The sequence below is a fragment of the Mustela lutreola genome, chromosome 3, assembly GCF_030435805.1.
Source record: "Mustela lutreola isolate mMusLut2 chromosome 3, mMusLut2.pri, whole genome shotgun sequence".
In the NCBI taxonomy this organism is placed as follows: Eukaryota; Metazoa; Chordata; class Mammalia; order Carnivora; family Mustelidae; genus Mustela; species Mustela lutreola.
Window position 1 is genome coordinate 52,974,004 of NC_081292.1, and position 16,244 is coordinate 52,990,247.

General features: G+C 35.6%; 1 protein-coding gene across 2 annotated transcripts in view; it reads left to right on the forward strand.

The window, feature by feature from the left end:
• The window catches only part of SNX16 (sorting nexin 16), a 48,423-nt gene that overhangs the window by 7,827 nt on the left and 24,352 nt on the right, over positions 1-16,244 (forward strand). For both annotated transcript variants that reach the window (XM_059166128.1, XM_059166129.1), the window contains 2 exons: positions 3,146-3,232; positions 6,659-6,807. In XM_059166128.1, coding sequence (XP_059022111.1) covers positions 3,146-3,232; positions 6,659-6,807 — 236 coding nt within the window. The remainder of the gene's footprint in view (positions 1-3,145; positions 3,233-6,658; positions 6,808-16,244) is intronic.

Below are 16,244 nucleotides of genomic sequence, written 5' to 3' on the forward strand. Positions count from 1 at the left end.
AAAGAATGTTCCTGACAGATGAGACAGCTGCAGAGGCCCTTGTGGCTGACAGCAAAAGAAGCCATGGGGAGAGATGCAGGAACTGAAATAACAGGTAAAGACAAAGGAGACACAGATCAAGTAGAGCATGTAGGCCATTGTAAGGCCATTAGATTTTATTCTGCCCAAGATGGGAATCTTTGAAAAGGTTTTAAAGGAAGTGTAACATGATCTGACTTAATGTTTAAAGGCTCATCTGGTTGCTGAGTTAAGACTAGATTTTGTGGAGGAAAGAATGGAAACAGGAGGTATCAAGTTCTTGCAGTAATCCACGGAACACATGATGGTGGTATGGACAGGGAGGTGGAAGAAGTCCTAAGCAGTGATCAGATTCTGGGTATGTTTTGAAGGTAAAAACTTGAAATGTGGAATAAAGAGAAATCAAAGATTATCCTGAAGTTTTTGGGTAAACACTAGGGTTGCTGTTTACTTAGATGGCAGGTTTTGAGTGCACGATCAGGATTTGTTTTGGGGCATGCTAAACTTGAGATACCTAGTAGACATGAAAATGTAGCTGTTAGGTGTGTGTGTATATGTGGATGTATGTCCATAGGCATATGTATTATGTATACATATGTAAATAAAGTTGAGTTTAGGGGAGAGGTCTGAGCTGGATATATGAGCTTGGCAGTCTTAGGTTTGTAAGATAACTTTTCCTAGGTATATTTCTTTGAATTGAGCTCTTGACTGAAGAAAATGTTAGGAATGACTGGATAGTTCTTGTCAGTAGTGTGTCAAGCCTTTGAAAAGTGTTTAAGAGAAGAAGTGACTAGGAGGGGTGATAAGTCAGATTGGGAAGGAGACATGAGGTAGGCTGCTTCAATTGGTAATGCTTTGTTTCTTGCGCTTGGTACTAGTTACATGAGTGTGTTGTTTTGTGACAGTTCATCAAGTTGTATACTTGTGATTTTTGTGCTTCTCTGTATGTATTCTGTGATTAGGTGTATGCTCCCACATAATTTATTTAAAATCCTAAAATAAGGACTATATAAAAAGCACAAAGTAGTATATACTAAGTTTCTAGTAAAGAGTAACTGCTGCTAGAACATAGAAGAGGGAGTGATCAGGAGTGCCTGGGTGGCTCAGTGGGTTACTCTGCCTTCGTTTCGGGTCATGGTCTCAGGGTCCTGGGATCGAGCCCCACATCAGGCTCTCTGCTTAGTGGGGAGCCTGCTTCCCCCTCTCTCTGTCTGCCTACTTGTGATGTCTCTCTCTGTCAAATAAATAAATAAAATCTTAAAAAAAAAAAAAAAGGAGGGAATGATCAGTAGTGTCCATAAACTTTCCACTGAAGGCCCTACTTACACAAATAGAAACATGGGAGAGCTTTCTAGAGAAGATAAAACCCAAAACCTGTACTTTGTCTTTCCTAGAGAAATAGGAGTTTTCAGGGGCCACTGTAGAGAAAAACTTGAAGACTCATTTTTTTAAAACAGGAGAATAAAGTCAATATAGATTATGTAGATAAACCTTATTATCATATGAAGTTGACTTTTATTATGCATCAGTTATTCATACTCAGAAAAGTTTTGAAGTCAGGTTATCCCTTTTGTTTCAATTAGTAACTCCTAAAAAGAAATGTTTTATGAGTTTCGCCTTTACAATTATCTTAAATAGGGACATTCTGCAGACTTTAGTGGGTATCCAAATAATCCCTCATTCTTTATATGTTAAAAAGTTGAGGGGCGCCTGGGTGGCTCCATGGGTTAAAGCCTGCCTTCGGCTCAGGTCACGATCCCAGGGTCCTGGGATCGAGCCCCGCATGGGGCTCTCTGCTCTGTGGGGAGCCTGCTAACTCCTCTCTCTCTCTGCCTGCCTCTCTGCCTACTTGTGATCTCTGTCTGTAAAATAAATAAATAAAATCTTTAAAAAAAAAAAAAGTTGAATTATTTATTTTTACTTCAAAATTAAAGGAGTCATCCTTAACTCTTGCTGATTCTCCCCTTTACAAACTGAAAGAGAGGTCTGTAAGGGAGAAAAATAAGACTATCTAGTCCCTAAACAATGAGTTTCTCTAGAGCATCCAGTAAGACTAGGTGAGCCACAAATGTGAGTCAGATTTGTAATTTAAAATTTCCTAGTAGCCATGTTTTAAAAAGTGAAAAGAAGCAGATGAAATTATACTTAATATATTTTACTTAATCCAGAACCATTTTAGTGAAGTATTTTTACATCTTTTTTTTTGTTCTCAGTCTTTGAAATCCAGTGTGTACTTATACTCACAGCACCTTGTCAGTTAGGACTTGTCACATTTCAAGTGTACAGTAGCCACTTGTGGCTAGAGGGCAGCGCCAGAGCTGCAATTGAAAGTTATTGCACAGCTGACTTAAAAAAAAAAAAAAACTTAACTCATTTTTAAGTTTCACTTGTTCAGCAAATCATTATTGAGTACTTCCTATGTGTCTTGTATTTAGTTTAGCCCAAAACGCTGTACCAAAACTATCAGGAGATGGTTTACTGAGAGTCTGTCAGAAATAGTAGTTCCTCATAATAAACTCTAAAATTATATTTAAGAAAAATAGAATATGGTTTTCTTATTGTATGCTTTTTAAAATACTGACTTGCTTCAACCAGGTTTTTTTATTTAAAGCCTAGATAATTGTGTGTAAGTACAGAAGTGTAAACTTTTATTGAATATGGATAGTTTTTAGCTGCATTATAGCCTTGAAGAATAAAACAACATTAAATTTATTCAAAAACTTTGTGTGATAGTATTGAGTTTCGAAATTAAATTGATTGTATAGGACAAGAATGGCTACTTTTCACACCTTTTACAAGTGTGATTCTTTCATCAATTTTAAATATTTAACATAAAATATATTTGGAACCGATGAGTTCATTTATTATTAGTATGTGCCAAAACATTTTGTCGCAAATTTGTCATAATAATGTTTCTTAAGAAACAAATCTTGTTTTTGGTGTCTACATTGATTATTTGTACATTTGATGTTCCAAATGGTTTCTGATATTTTTTACATATTATTATGACCTGTGTCGTTAAGTAAAAGTTTTTGAAAATATTTGAAAAAATCTGAAATTTGAAAAAGTTTTGAAAATATTTTAAATATCTTTATTGACATTTTTTTTTCACCTCTCTCTCTCATAGGTATATAAAATACTAGTTAAGAAGACACCAGAAGAAAGTTGGATAGTTTTCAGAAGGTATACTGACTTCTCTAGACTTAATGATAAAGTAAGTACTTAAATAAATCTAAAATGGACTTTCCAGTTTCAAATTATTTTCTGTTCAATTTATTATCTGTTCCTGACAATTCCACTGTTAAATATTTGTGGGTTTTCCTCCTTGTTGTTTGAGTGAAGTTAAATTTTGCCACTCCTAAGAAAATTAACTATCTTATTTCATTTTAATAGCCTATATACCCATCTCTATACATAACTTCCCTTTTTTAGAAAAAAAAAATTTTTAGTATAAAAATGTGAAAATCTTAAAACTGCTAACAGAAATATAAATGATTATATAGTCTTGTGAATTTTAAAAAGATGTATATAAGAGCCCCTAAATCATATGACTATAAGAAAATGAATAACAAAAAATATTTCTAACATATTGTATTAGTTTCTATTCTGTTTAACAAATTACCGCAAAGTTTGTGACCTAAAACATACCTGTTTATTTAGTGATTTAGGTGGTCTCAGCTGGGTTTACCACTGAGGGTTAGATAAGGTCAAAGTCAAGCTGTTGGCTAGATCGGGCTCTTCTCCGAAAGCTCTGAGAAGGTATCAGGTTTGTTGGGCTCATTGAAATTGTTGGCAGAGTTCAGTTTCTTGTAAGACCAAGGTCCCATTTCCTTGCTGGTTATCAGCCAGAGGTTGTTCTTAGTTCATAGAGTACTGTCCAGTCTTTGCACGTGTCCCCTCTATCTTCAAAGTCAGCAATTGCCGGTCAAGTCCTTTTTTGTGCTTTGAATCATCTGCCACCAGCTCGGGAGAAAGCTAGACTTTTAAAGCGCTCATGATAAGATTAGATTCACCAAGATAGTCTCCCTATCTTAAAGCCAAATGAAAAGTAATCCTAATTACATCTGCATAATCTCTTTTATGAGACAAAACAAAATCACAGAAGCAATACCAGGGACAACGATCATGGGGCCATCTAGAATTCTGCTTACTGCACATATGAAACAAAGAATAATAATAAAAATCCTCAATATATTAAAATAAATAAATTTTATTTTACAGAAATTTTATTTCAATTTTAAAAATCAGTATATTGGGACACCTGGGTGGCTCAGTGGGTTAAGCCTCTGCCTTCGGCTCAGGTCATGATCTCAGGGTCCTGGAATGGAGTCCCGCATCGGGCTCTCTGCTTGGCAAGGAGCCTGCTTCCCCCCTTCTCTCTGTCTGCCTACCTCTCTGCCTACTTGTGACCTCTCGCTGTCAAATGTAAATAAAAATCTTTAAAAAAAAAATTTTTTTTAAGTCAATATATTAAAAGCTCTTAAAATAAATTACAGAGTAAACCCAAAAGTAGAAAATACTACAAATGATGTGAACAAGGCAAACGAAAGAAGAAATATAAATGACCAGTAAATTTGGAAAACATTTGGTATCACAAGGACTCTAAGGAAAATTAAGAAACTATTTTTCACCCATCAAGTTAACAGACATTGAAGTGGTATTTTCCATTGTTGGAATCTTCCTAGGGTACACAGCTTCCTAAAGTTGTGCATAATTTTGACATAATAATCACATTTCTGGGATTTATCCGAAATAAGAAATCATGGATATAGACAATATTTAGCTCTAAGGACACTTTTCACTGTGTTTTATTCATTGTTATTTTCTTTGTATTTTAATTTGTTTTTAATAATTAGATTTTGATTCTTAATAATTAGAACCAACCTAAACTGGGGAATTGATAGGGAATTGATTGAAGAATTGCAGTAAGAATATAATAAAGAGCTGAGGTGGTCACAGAGCTAGAGGGAAGTCAACTGAGGCAGGTGAGTGGGGCAGTATTTTAGAAACCAGGAGCATTTCTCCAAAAGAAACAAGTAGTTTATGATGTTTCTCAGGGGCTAAGTAACTTTGGATTCTGTCCTTGAATCAGAAATCACTCCCTAATTTTGACAGGTGTTTAGTAGAGGAAATTTGACTGATCCTGTTTTCTCCCATCTGCCACCTTCACCCTCAAAACTTCTAAAGTTAGTATATTTTTAACATTTTTGGTGGTAAGAAACCCCAACTATGTGATTTTGCAATTGCCTGGCTGCCCAAAAATTTATGCCATTTTGAAAAACCTCAATTTGAATGAAAGGTAAAATACAAAATGCTGAACTATTTTATCATTTATTTAGGTATTATCAAGATGACTTTTTGTTGTATGCCAAGATACTTAAAGTATTATTTGTAATATATTTCCATCATTAAATATGAATTTATTTACTTTTCTTGAGTTCTTATTATTACACTGATGAATTAAAAACATGTAATTCTGTACTTCCATTGACTTTTGTTAATAATTAAATAAGATCAAAGTAATTTATGAAGTTACCAGATACTTAAGTTGAATTCTTGCTTATGAAATTGTTACAGTTTTTATTCATGAAGACTAATTTCTAACAGTTTCAATTTAGAGCTTTTTTTTTTTTTTTAAGATTTTATTTATTTATCTGACAGACAAGTAGGCAGAGAGGCAGGCGGAGAGAGAGGAAGGGAAGCAGGCTCCCTGCTGACCAGAGAGCCCAATGCAGGGCTGGATCCCAGGACCCTGGGGTCACAACCTGAGCGGAAGGCAGAGGCTTTAACACACTGAGCCACCCAGGTGCCCCTAGAGCTATTTTAATCCTTTATGACTTGCTATTTTTCTTTTCAGGGCTTAGTTATTAATTAATGTTTACTTCTCTTTTACCTCTGTAGACTTGTCTTAATATTACTGTAATATTTCTTATCTTTGGCAAGTTGGGATTTAGAAAACTCTTAAGCTTTTAAAGAAAGTTGTTAGTAGTAATTTAAGTTAGCAAATATCTCCTACATATTCCAAGTTGGGCACTTTAAAATTAATAAATATCTATGTCAGTGTTCTAGGTACCAGAAAGAACTCTACCTATCACCTGGTTTTAGTTCCAAGAATCAAAATATGTGTATAAAAGTCAGACCACAGTCTCAGAGAAAATCTTTGTTGAATTCACATCTGACAGAGGACTTGTATCCAGAATATATAAAGAACTCTTGCAGTTTAATAATAAATAGATAAATCAATTTTTTTTAAGTGGAAGGGTAAGAAGAGTTGAATGGATAATTCACCAAAGATATGCAGATCCAAAAAAATCCCATAAGAAAATAGTTAACATCACTCGTCAACAGAGAAATGCATTTTAAAGCCACAGTGAAATACTACTACATACCCATTAGATTGGCTAACATTGAAAGGATGGACAATGTCAATTGTTGGCAAGGGTATGGAACAACTATAACGCCTATATATATACAACTAATAAATTCAACAAGTAAAACAATTGAGGTTATAAAAAGCTTAGCTGAATTTAATTATTTTAAGCTTATTTCATGAACAAGTTCATGTAGTTAACAGGATAGATTTTATAGAATTGATATAATTGAGTTGAACATTGTATTTTTCTTTTTTCTTCTTTTTCAGTTAAAAGAGATGTTTCCAGGCTTTCGATTAGCACTTCCACCAAAACGCTGGTTCAAAGATAATTATAATGCTGACTTTTTAGAAGATAGACAACTAGGATTACAAGCATTTCTTCAGAATTTAGTGGCTCACAAAGACATTGCTAACTGGTATGTAACAAACTGAAACAACTTGTTTAAACTAAAGAATAAATATAGAACCGTAGTTATTCAAGCACAAAAATATGGGGTAGGAATATAATTACTTGTCCTCTCTAATAAGGTACTACTTGGAATTTTCTTGTTTTTTACCCATAAGAATTTTATTTGGCATTTGATTTGTATTAACCTTTTAAAAAATCAGCAAAGTTCAAAATCTTTCAATGTAAAAAATATTAGGGGCTCCTGGGTGGCTCAATTGGTTAAACGTCTGCCTTCGGCTCGGGTCATGATTTCCCAGTCCTGGGATCAAGACCCATGTTGGCTCCCTGCACAGTGAGGAGTCTGCTTGTCCCTCTCCCTCTACTCTTCCCTGTGCCCCTCTCCCCATGCATGCTTATGCTCTCTTGCTCTCTCAAATAAATAAATGTATATACTCTTTGAAAATTTTTTTAAGTTAAAAATTCAGTGTACCATATGCTCAACCATGCAACTATAAACTTGATTTTAGTATTTAGTATTTTTTTTAAGATTTTATTTATTTATTTGACAGACAGATCACAAGTAGGCAGAGAGGCAGGCAGAGAGAGAGGAGGAAGCAGGCTTCCTGCTGGGCAGAGAGCCCGAGGTGGGGCTTGATCCCAGGATCCTGGGATCATGACCTGAGCCAAAGGCAGAGGCTTAACCCACTGAGCCACGCAGGCCCCGCACTATTTAGTATTTTAACAGTTATTTTAAAAAGGAGCCCACATATTAGATTTTTCGTTAATATAACATTATATAATTTTGAAGGTAGTGTTCTTACATTTCTCCAAAATAATGCAAAAAGATGAAGATTGTGAAGTTGGGTTAAGGTATACAGAGGGTAAATTGTGAAAATAAAAACCATTAAAGAGGGAGATAAAGGATCTGTATGGTTTTTTGCTTCTGAAAATATTTATAAGACAATTGCTTTATGATTTATTATCAGTTGGGTGTCTGATTTTGGAATTTACATTATCAGATAAATAGGAAGTATTTTGATATAAGTAGAGAGCATTTACAAAGCAGCAATAGCATATTGTTTAACTGCCTATATCTATAACTATCTTTTTCACATAAGCAGTTTTTCACATAAGATGAAAAACAAGGCAACCATCCTTTCTCACTTTTTCTCCCTTTTTTTCTCAGTCTTTCTTTTATGTATATCACCTTGTGTTATACATATGTCACACATGTGCCATGCATATACATCTTGTTTTCTAATGTGTGCTTCCCAAGCTTGATGGCTACTGCTTGAGATCTCTGCCAGTCCCCCTCATTTTCCTCTATGAAAGGATCTACAAGCTAAACCCCTTCTCTTAATTCCAGATTCATACATGCATTTGCCTCTTTGGCAGCTCCTTCAAATATCTTAAAGTGACATCAACCCAGCTAAAAACTTACTCTCCAGACTTCCCCAGTGTTCAGCAGCATCATTTACCCATAACCTGGGAGTCATCCTAGACACAAACCTGTCTATCCTTATCCCCTCCTTTACATTTTAAATATCACTCAAATCTGTCTACTTTTCTCCATTCCTGCCATTACCACCCTAGTCTAAGCAGTTATCTCTTACCTAAATTAGTGCAGAAGGTTTCCCTCTAGTCTTCCTCATATACTCTTATTTCTGTAGTCCATTGGAGCCATAGTGATCTTCTTTAATGCAGTTGAAGTCATTTTTTCTGATCCCTGCCTATCTGCCTGTCTCTCCAACTTCATATTTTATTATTCCTCCCTGACCTTGTTCTTTGTACTTCTGCTGTGTTGGTCTTTTAATTCTCCAGAATCACCTTGCTCCTTCGCCCCTTAGGATATTCAAATATGTTGTTCCCTGGGAAGACAGTGTTACATACTACTACCCCACCCCACCCTGGTCTAGTGAATGCTTATATATCCTTCAGATTTCAGTTAAAAACTTCACTTCCTTAGGCTTTTCTGACCACCCCCTCACTTACCATCACCAGTACCACCACCAAAGATCAGTTCTTTCTAGAATCTGTACCAGTCCTTCTCAACTGGTTCTGAGAGATAAATCTTAGTGGCTTAAGTGAGATACCTATTGTATGTATGAAATAACTTCTCACCTGTACTCTAGGATGGTACTAGCTATGTGCCAGTCTTAAGGGAATTCTGAAAATAGTCCCTCAAGTCATTGTCCTTAGCATCTAATTCTCTCATGGAATCCCAGCTGAGAAAGGCTGGTTGGTACTTTAATCTCAGCATTTCAGTTTGTAACTATTTCTCTGATTATTTGATTGTGTTTCTCCTACCAGGTTGTAAGGTACATATGTAGTTGTAGGTCATGTGGCTGTTTTGCTCTCCATTCATTGTGCAGCACTTAACACAGTGCTAACACAAAGTGTGTGCCCAATAAGAGTACCTCTTAAACAAATGGCTGGATATTTGCTATTGTATTATCTATAAGAAACAAGTTTGAAGCAAATATGACAAAATTTAGTGATTGTGTGTTCTACGTGCCAGGGACATGGGTACTCCCTACTTTCCAAAATTGTTACATCTCAAAAGAAATAAAAGGTTAGTGTTAATTCAGACACATAAAGCAGGAATAAAAGCCAGCAAACTCTAAAATCATAGAACCGTTTGAAGAAAATATATATTAAACCATACAAAAAGAAGACTTTTAGAGCTAAAAAGTCAACATACATATCTTATCCCCTTCTCTTCTCTTTTATTCTATAAACCTTTATGTCTTAGTATTAAAAATATTATTTTTATTCTATAAATGACTACTCTGTGTAGTGAAATATGAAATGATATAAACCACATTAATAAACTGATTTTGTGATATCTTGATTTTTTAAATAGTGAAAGTGTATCTTAGTTTTGTCTTTTTTTTTTTTTAATTATGGGATCTCTGTCAAGGTAGACATACGAGTGACATTTGAGATCCTGTTGTTACTAAGACTGTACGCTTTTTTTTTTTTTAAGATTTACATATTTGAGGCTGGGAGGGGCAAAGGGAGAGAATCTCCAAGCAGACTCCCTGCTAAGTGTGGAGCAGGACATGAGGCTTGACCTTACCACCCATGAGATCATGACCTGAGCCAAAACTAGGAACAGGATGCTCAACTGGCTGAGTCACCCAGGCACGCCCAAGACTGCATACTTTAGAACAGTGGTAATGGCCTTGTTCAACTTGTAACTAGGTGTTTCAGAGAAACAAAGATTTCTTGGCCAAATAAATTGGCCTAGAGTATTGAAAGTTCTAAGAAGTATTGCATTAAAGAATGTAGTGCTCCTCACGCTATTTGCCTACTTGTTTTTGTCATGTTGCATCATCTAACATTTAGGGATTACTGTTAGATAAATTGAACTCAAAATGAAGTATTTATGCCTTGTTTATTCTGAGATAACCACTATCCTTTTTGTGGGTTTTGTGTACCATTATTTATTTCACAGTTTCAAAAGCTTCTTAATAAGCTTTTGTTCAAAGCTTGAGTGCAGGGAGGGGAAGAGGAGTTATTTATCTTAAGCACTTAAGCACTTGCTCTTTGTCAACCCAAGAAGGAAATGAAAGAACCTGAGGGTGTACTCATTGGTCTTAAAATTCATTTGAAGAAATTAGGCTTCCATATGAACAAAATAAGGGAGTTTATGAATGGCTACTTGGTATGACATAGGTTATTAAAGTAGAAGGAATTCAGAGAAGGGGAAGATTGGTCCTTTTCAATCATGAAGCAATACTGTAGGAAGTAGAATTTGAGAACATTGAAGGCTAAATTAAAATTATGGGTAGGAAGATGAATATGAGCCAATAATCAATAATTAGGAGATATCTAGGAGGTCTAGGATTGTCAAGCAGCCATTTATGAATTTCTTCTAAGGGAGAAAAGGAGAAAAGAGACAATCTCAACACATCTGTATGAAAATAGAAAACATTTAAGAATCAGTACTTAGGAGCTCCTGGGTGGTTCATTTGGTTTTAGCTCAGGTCATGGTCTCAGAATCCTGAAATCAAGCCCTCTGCCCCTCTGGGCTCCATGCTCAGCACAGAGTCTACTTGAGACTCTCTCTCACCCTGTCCCCCTGACTCTCACCTCCAGGTACACACTCACTCTCTCAAATAAATAAATCTTAAGAAAAAGAATCACTACTTAAAACATCAATTAAAGTTACCTGCTGATATACCTATTAGCATCCTTTTAGAATTGTAATGGCAGCATGGAAAAACTACTTTCTTTACATGGTCAAGTAATAATTTGATACTAATTCTTTATAGATTTATAATTGCATGCCTTTCACTTTCCTTTTTTATATCCTTAACACTTCACAACACAGTTCTTAACATTCATGTTGGCTAAGAGCTTGCCATTACACAACCAGCAGCTCTTAATATTATAACCTCTCTGATTGGAACAAAGCAGAAGTAAAAGTAAGAACTGAAAGGATACTAAGGATTGTTGGTCTGAAAGTTTTAAAATATTATTTTCAGATGCATTTAGAAAATAAAAAGTAAGAAAACAGAATAAAAACAATTTTTCAAGGTTTTATTAATTTTATCTGTTCCATTAATATTTATTTAGGTCTTAACTATATATAAGGTACCCTAGTACACAAAGGTGTGTTAGATACTGATCCTTTATTCAAGAAAATTGAATTTTATTCAATTTTATTCAAGAAAATTGAAAATTGAGGGGCGCCTGGGTGGCTCAGTGGTTAAGCCGCTGCCTTCGGCTCAGGTCATGATCTCAGGGTCCTGGGATCGAGTCCCGCATCGGGCTCTCTGCTCAGCAGGGAGCCTGCTTCCTCCTCTCTCTCTCTCTGCCTGCCTCTCTGCCTACTTGTGTTCTCTCTGTGTCAAATAAATAAATAAAATCTTTAAATTAAAAAAAAAAAAAAAAAAAAAAAAAAAAAGAAAAAGAAAATTGAAAATTGAATAGGAGGAATATTCACCCAAAAAAACTATCGTGAATAGAGTTAGATCTCTTTCAGAGGAGGAAGAGAGAGAGAGAACTTTTGACTGGAGAATTAGAGAAGGCTTCCTAGAGGATGATTTGAGCTGGATTTTAAAGAATTAATGATATTTGGACCAACAAAGAGAAGGTAAATACTCCCTCTTTATACTCCCTCAGAGTATTGTATCAAAACGCAGAAGCAAGAAGGCACAGGTCCTATGCCAGCAAGCAGCATGTTAAGGTGAAGGATATCTAAAGATAGATGGAGGGGAAAGTCTTACTCTGCACAGTTTGGTTGTAGTTATTTACCATATATAGTTATTTATAAATTATTTATAAATTATAAATATAGTTATTTACTGGCTTATACTGTCTTCTGCAACTTCGAAATTGTTGCATCATTTAATCAGCACAGCAGATTTTACTATTCTCTATTTTCAGAAACACTACACTAATATCCTGATTTACTGAGTTTTTTTCTTCTTTTTAATTCTTTTAAAATAGAGAAGTTAAATTACATATTTTTTTTCAAATTACCATCCATCTATAAGAACTTCAGTGACCAAAAAATTCATGTTTTAAATTCTATATGTGTTAAAAAAAATCAGGATGGATTTGCATCAACAGCAGTTCATAGTTTAAAAAAAAGTATAGAAGAATTTACAGGAAGGAGCAATTGAAAAAACATGATAATATTTATGCTTTAAAAAGCAAAAGTACTTAGGAGATAAAATAGCCATCTTCACATATTTGAAAAATTGTGATGGGAAGAAAGATTAATCAGATGATACTTAGATTTAAAATAGTATTTCTCCAACCATAGTGTGTCTTGTTAAAGTGAAGCCCTGAATCAGCAGGTCTGGAGTGAAGATTCTGCATTTCTTTTTTTTTTTTTTAAGATTTTATTTATTTATTTGTCAGAGAGAGGAGTGAGAGTGAGCACAAGCAGACAGAGTGGCAGGCAGAGGCAGAGGGAGAAGCAGGCTCCCCGCTGAGCAAGGAGCCCAATGTGGGATTTGATCCCAGGACACTGAGATCATGACCTGAGCCGAAGGCAGCCACTCAACCAGCTGAGCCACCCAGGCGTCCCAGATTCTGCATTTCTAACAGGTTTCTAGATGATGCTGATAATGCTGATCCAAGGACCTCATTTTTAATAGCAAGACTAACATGTAAGACTAACATGTAAAACTAGAAATAGTAAGTGAGAAACTAGAGGAAGACCCTGTCAGTTCAGATAAGAAAGAATTACATATCATTTCAGGCTATCAAATATAAAAATACTCTGCTTTTTTTTGAGAAAGTGAGTTTCTCTTTACCTTAAGCATTTAAAAAGGCTAAATAAGCGTCGGTGGTACTGAAGGGGGGATTATTATCTGGGATATATTGGATTAGATGACTTCTTAGATCCCTTCTAGTTGTAAAATTCAGTAATTCTATAATTCTGGAACAAGAATACTTAAACTATTTTTTTATTCATTTTCAACCTGAACTATGTTCTCACAGGAAGTTTTTTTAAATGTATTTAAGTTTTTTATATAAAGATATTATCAAGAGAAATTATTCTTAGTATTTTTTATAATTATATATGCAAAGCTCATATAGTCCCAAGTCATGAGAACCAACACTTTGCTAAGGTTAGTCAAGTGATTTTCACCACTAATGTTAGTTTGGTAAACATTCAATTATGGATAGTTTTTTAAATGCAGTAAAGCCAAATATTTTGTATTCAGATATATTTAAACTCTCATCTAATTAAATTGGGTGTCAGAGACCTTATGGAAAATTTAGTTTTTGGAGCTCAATAGTAAAATAATTTTAATCAGTTACTTACCTGGTTTTTTTTTTTGTTTTTTTTTTTTTTTAATTTTTTATTTTTTATAAACATATATTTTTATCCCCAGGGGTACAGGTCTGTGAATCACCAGGTTTACACACTTCACAGCACTCACCAAATCACATACCCTCCCCAATGTCCATAATCCCACCCCCTTCTCCCAAACCCCCTCCCCCCGGCAACCCTCAGTTTGTTTTGTGAGATTAAGAGTCACTTATGGTTTGTCTCCCTCCCAATCCCATCTTGTTTCATTTATTCTTCTTCTACCCACTTAAGCCTCCATGTTGTATCACCACTTCCTCATATCAGGGAGATCATATGATAGTTGTCTTTCTCTGCTTGACTTATTTCGCTAAGCATGATACGCTCTAGTTCCATCCATGTTGTCGCAAATAGCAAGATTTCATTTCTTTTGATGGCTGCATAGTATTCCATTGTGTATATATACCACATCTTCTTGATCCATTCATCTGTTGATGGACATCTAGGTTCTTTCCATAGTTTGGCTATTGTGGACATTGCTGCTATAAACATTCGGGTGCATGTGCCCCTTTGGATCACTACATTTGTATCTTTAGGGTAAATACCCAATAGTGCAATTGCTGGGTCATAGGGCAGTTCTATTTTCAACATTTTGAGGAACCTCCATGCTGTTTTCCAGAGTGGCTGCACCAGCTTGCATTCCCACCAACAGTGTAGGAGGGTTCCCCTTTCTCCGCATCCTCGCCAGCATCTGTCATTTCCTGACTTGTTGATTTTAGCCATTCTGACTGGTGTGAGGTGATATCGCATTGTGGTTTTGATTTGTATTTCCCTGATGCCGAGTGATATGGAGCACTTTTTCATGTGTCTGTTCGCCATCTGGATGTCTTCTTTGCAGAAATGTCTGTTCATGTCCTCTGCCCATTTCTTGATTGGATTATTTGTTCTTTGGGTGTTGAGTTTGCTAAGTTCTTTATAGATTCTGGACACTAGTCCTTTATCTGATATGTCGTTTGCAAATATCTTCTCCCATTCTGTCAGTTGTCTTTTGATTTTGTTAACTGTTTCCTTTGCTGTGCAAAAGCTTTTGATCTTGATGAAATCCCAGTAGTTCATTTTTTCCCTTGCTTCCCTTGCCTTTTGCGTTGTTCCTAGGAAGATGTTGCTGCGGCAGAGGTCGAAGAGGTTGCTGCCCGTGTTCTCCTCAAGGATTTTGATGGATTCCTTTCGTACATTGAGGTCCTTCATCCATTTTGAGTCTATTTTTGTGTGTGGTGTGAGGGAATGGTCCAATTTCATTTTTCTGCATGTGGCTGTCCAATTTTCCCAGCACCATTTATTGAAAAGGCTGTCTTTTTTCCATTGGACATTCTTTCCTGCTTTGTCGAAGATTAGTTGACCATAGAATTGAGGGTCTATTTCTGGGCTCTCTATTCTGTTCCATTGATCTATGGGTCTGTTTTTGTGCCAGTACCATGCTGTCTTGATGATGACAGCTTTGTAATAGAGCCTGAAGTCCGGAATTGTGATGCCACCAACGTTGGCTTTCTTTTTCAATATCCCTTTGGCTATTCGAGGTCTTTTCTGGTTCCATATAAATTTTAGCATTATTTGTTCCATTTCTTTGAAAAAGATGGATGGTACTTTGATAGGAATTGCATTAAATGTGTAGATTGCTTTAGGTAGCATAGACATTTTCACAATATTTATTCTTCCAATCCAGGAGCATGGAACATTTTTCCATTTCTTTGTGTCTTCCTCAATTTCTTTCATGAGTACTTTATAGTTTTCTGAGTATAGATTCTGTGTCTCTTTGGTTAGGTTTATTCCTAGGTATCTTATGGTTTTGGATGCAATTGTAAATGGGATTGACTCCTTAATATCTCTTTCTTCTGTCTTGCTGTTGGTGTAGAGAAATGCAACTGATTTCTGTGCATTGATTTTATATCCTGACACTTTACTGAATTCCTGTATAAGTTCTAGCAGTTTTGGAGTGGAGTCTTTTGGGTTTTCCACATATAGTATCATATCACCTGCGAAGAGTGATAATTTGACTTCTTCTTTGCCGATTTGGATGCCTTTAATTTCCTTTTGTTGTCTGATTGCTGAGGCTAGGACCTCTAGTACGATGTTGAATAGCAGTGGTGATAATGGACATCCCTGCCGTGTTCCTGACCTTAGCGGAAAAGCTTTCAGTTTTTCTCCATTGAGAATGATATTTGCGGTGGGTTTTTCATAGATGGCTTTGATGATATTGAGGTATGTGCCCTCTATCCCTACACTTTGACGAGTTTTGATCAGGAAGGGATGTTGTACTTTGTCAAATGCTTTTTCAGCATCTATTGAGAGTATCATATGGTTCTTGTTCTTTCTTTTATTGATGTGTTGTATCACATTGACTGATTTGCGGATGTTGAACCAACCTTGCAGCCCTGGAATAAATCCCACTTGGTCGTGGTGAATAATCCTTTTAATGTACTGTTGAATCCTATTGGCTAGTATTTTGTTGAGTATTTTCGCATCTGTGTTCATCAAGGATATTGGCCTATAGCTCTCTTTTTTGGTGGGATCCTTGTCTGGTTTTGGGATCAAGGTGATGTTGGCCTCATAAAATGAGTTTGGAAGTTTTCCTTCCATTTCTATTTTTTGGAACAGTTTCAGGAGAATAGGAATTAGTTCTACTTTAAATGTTT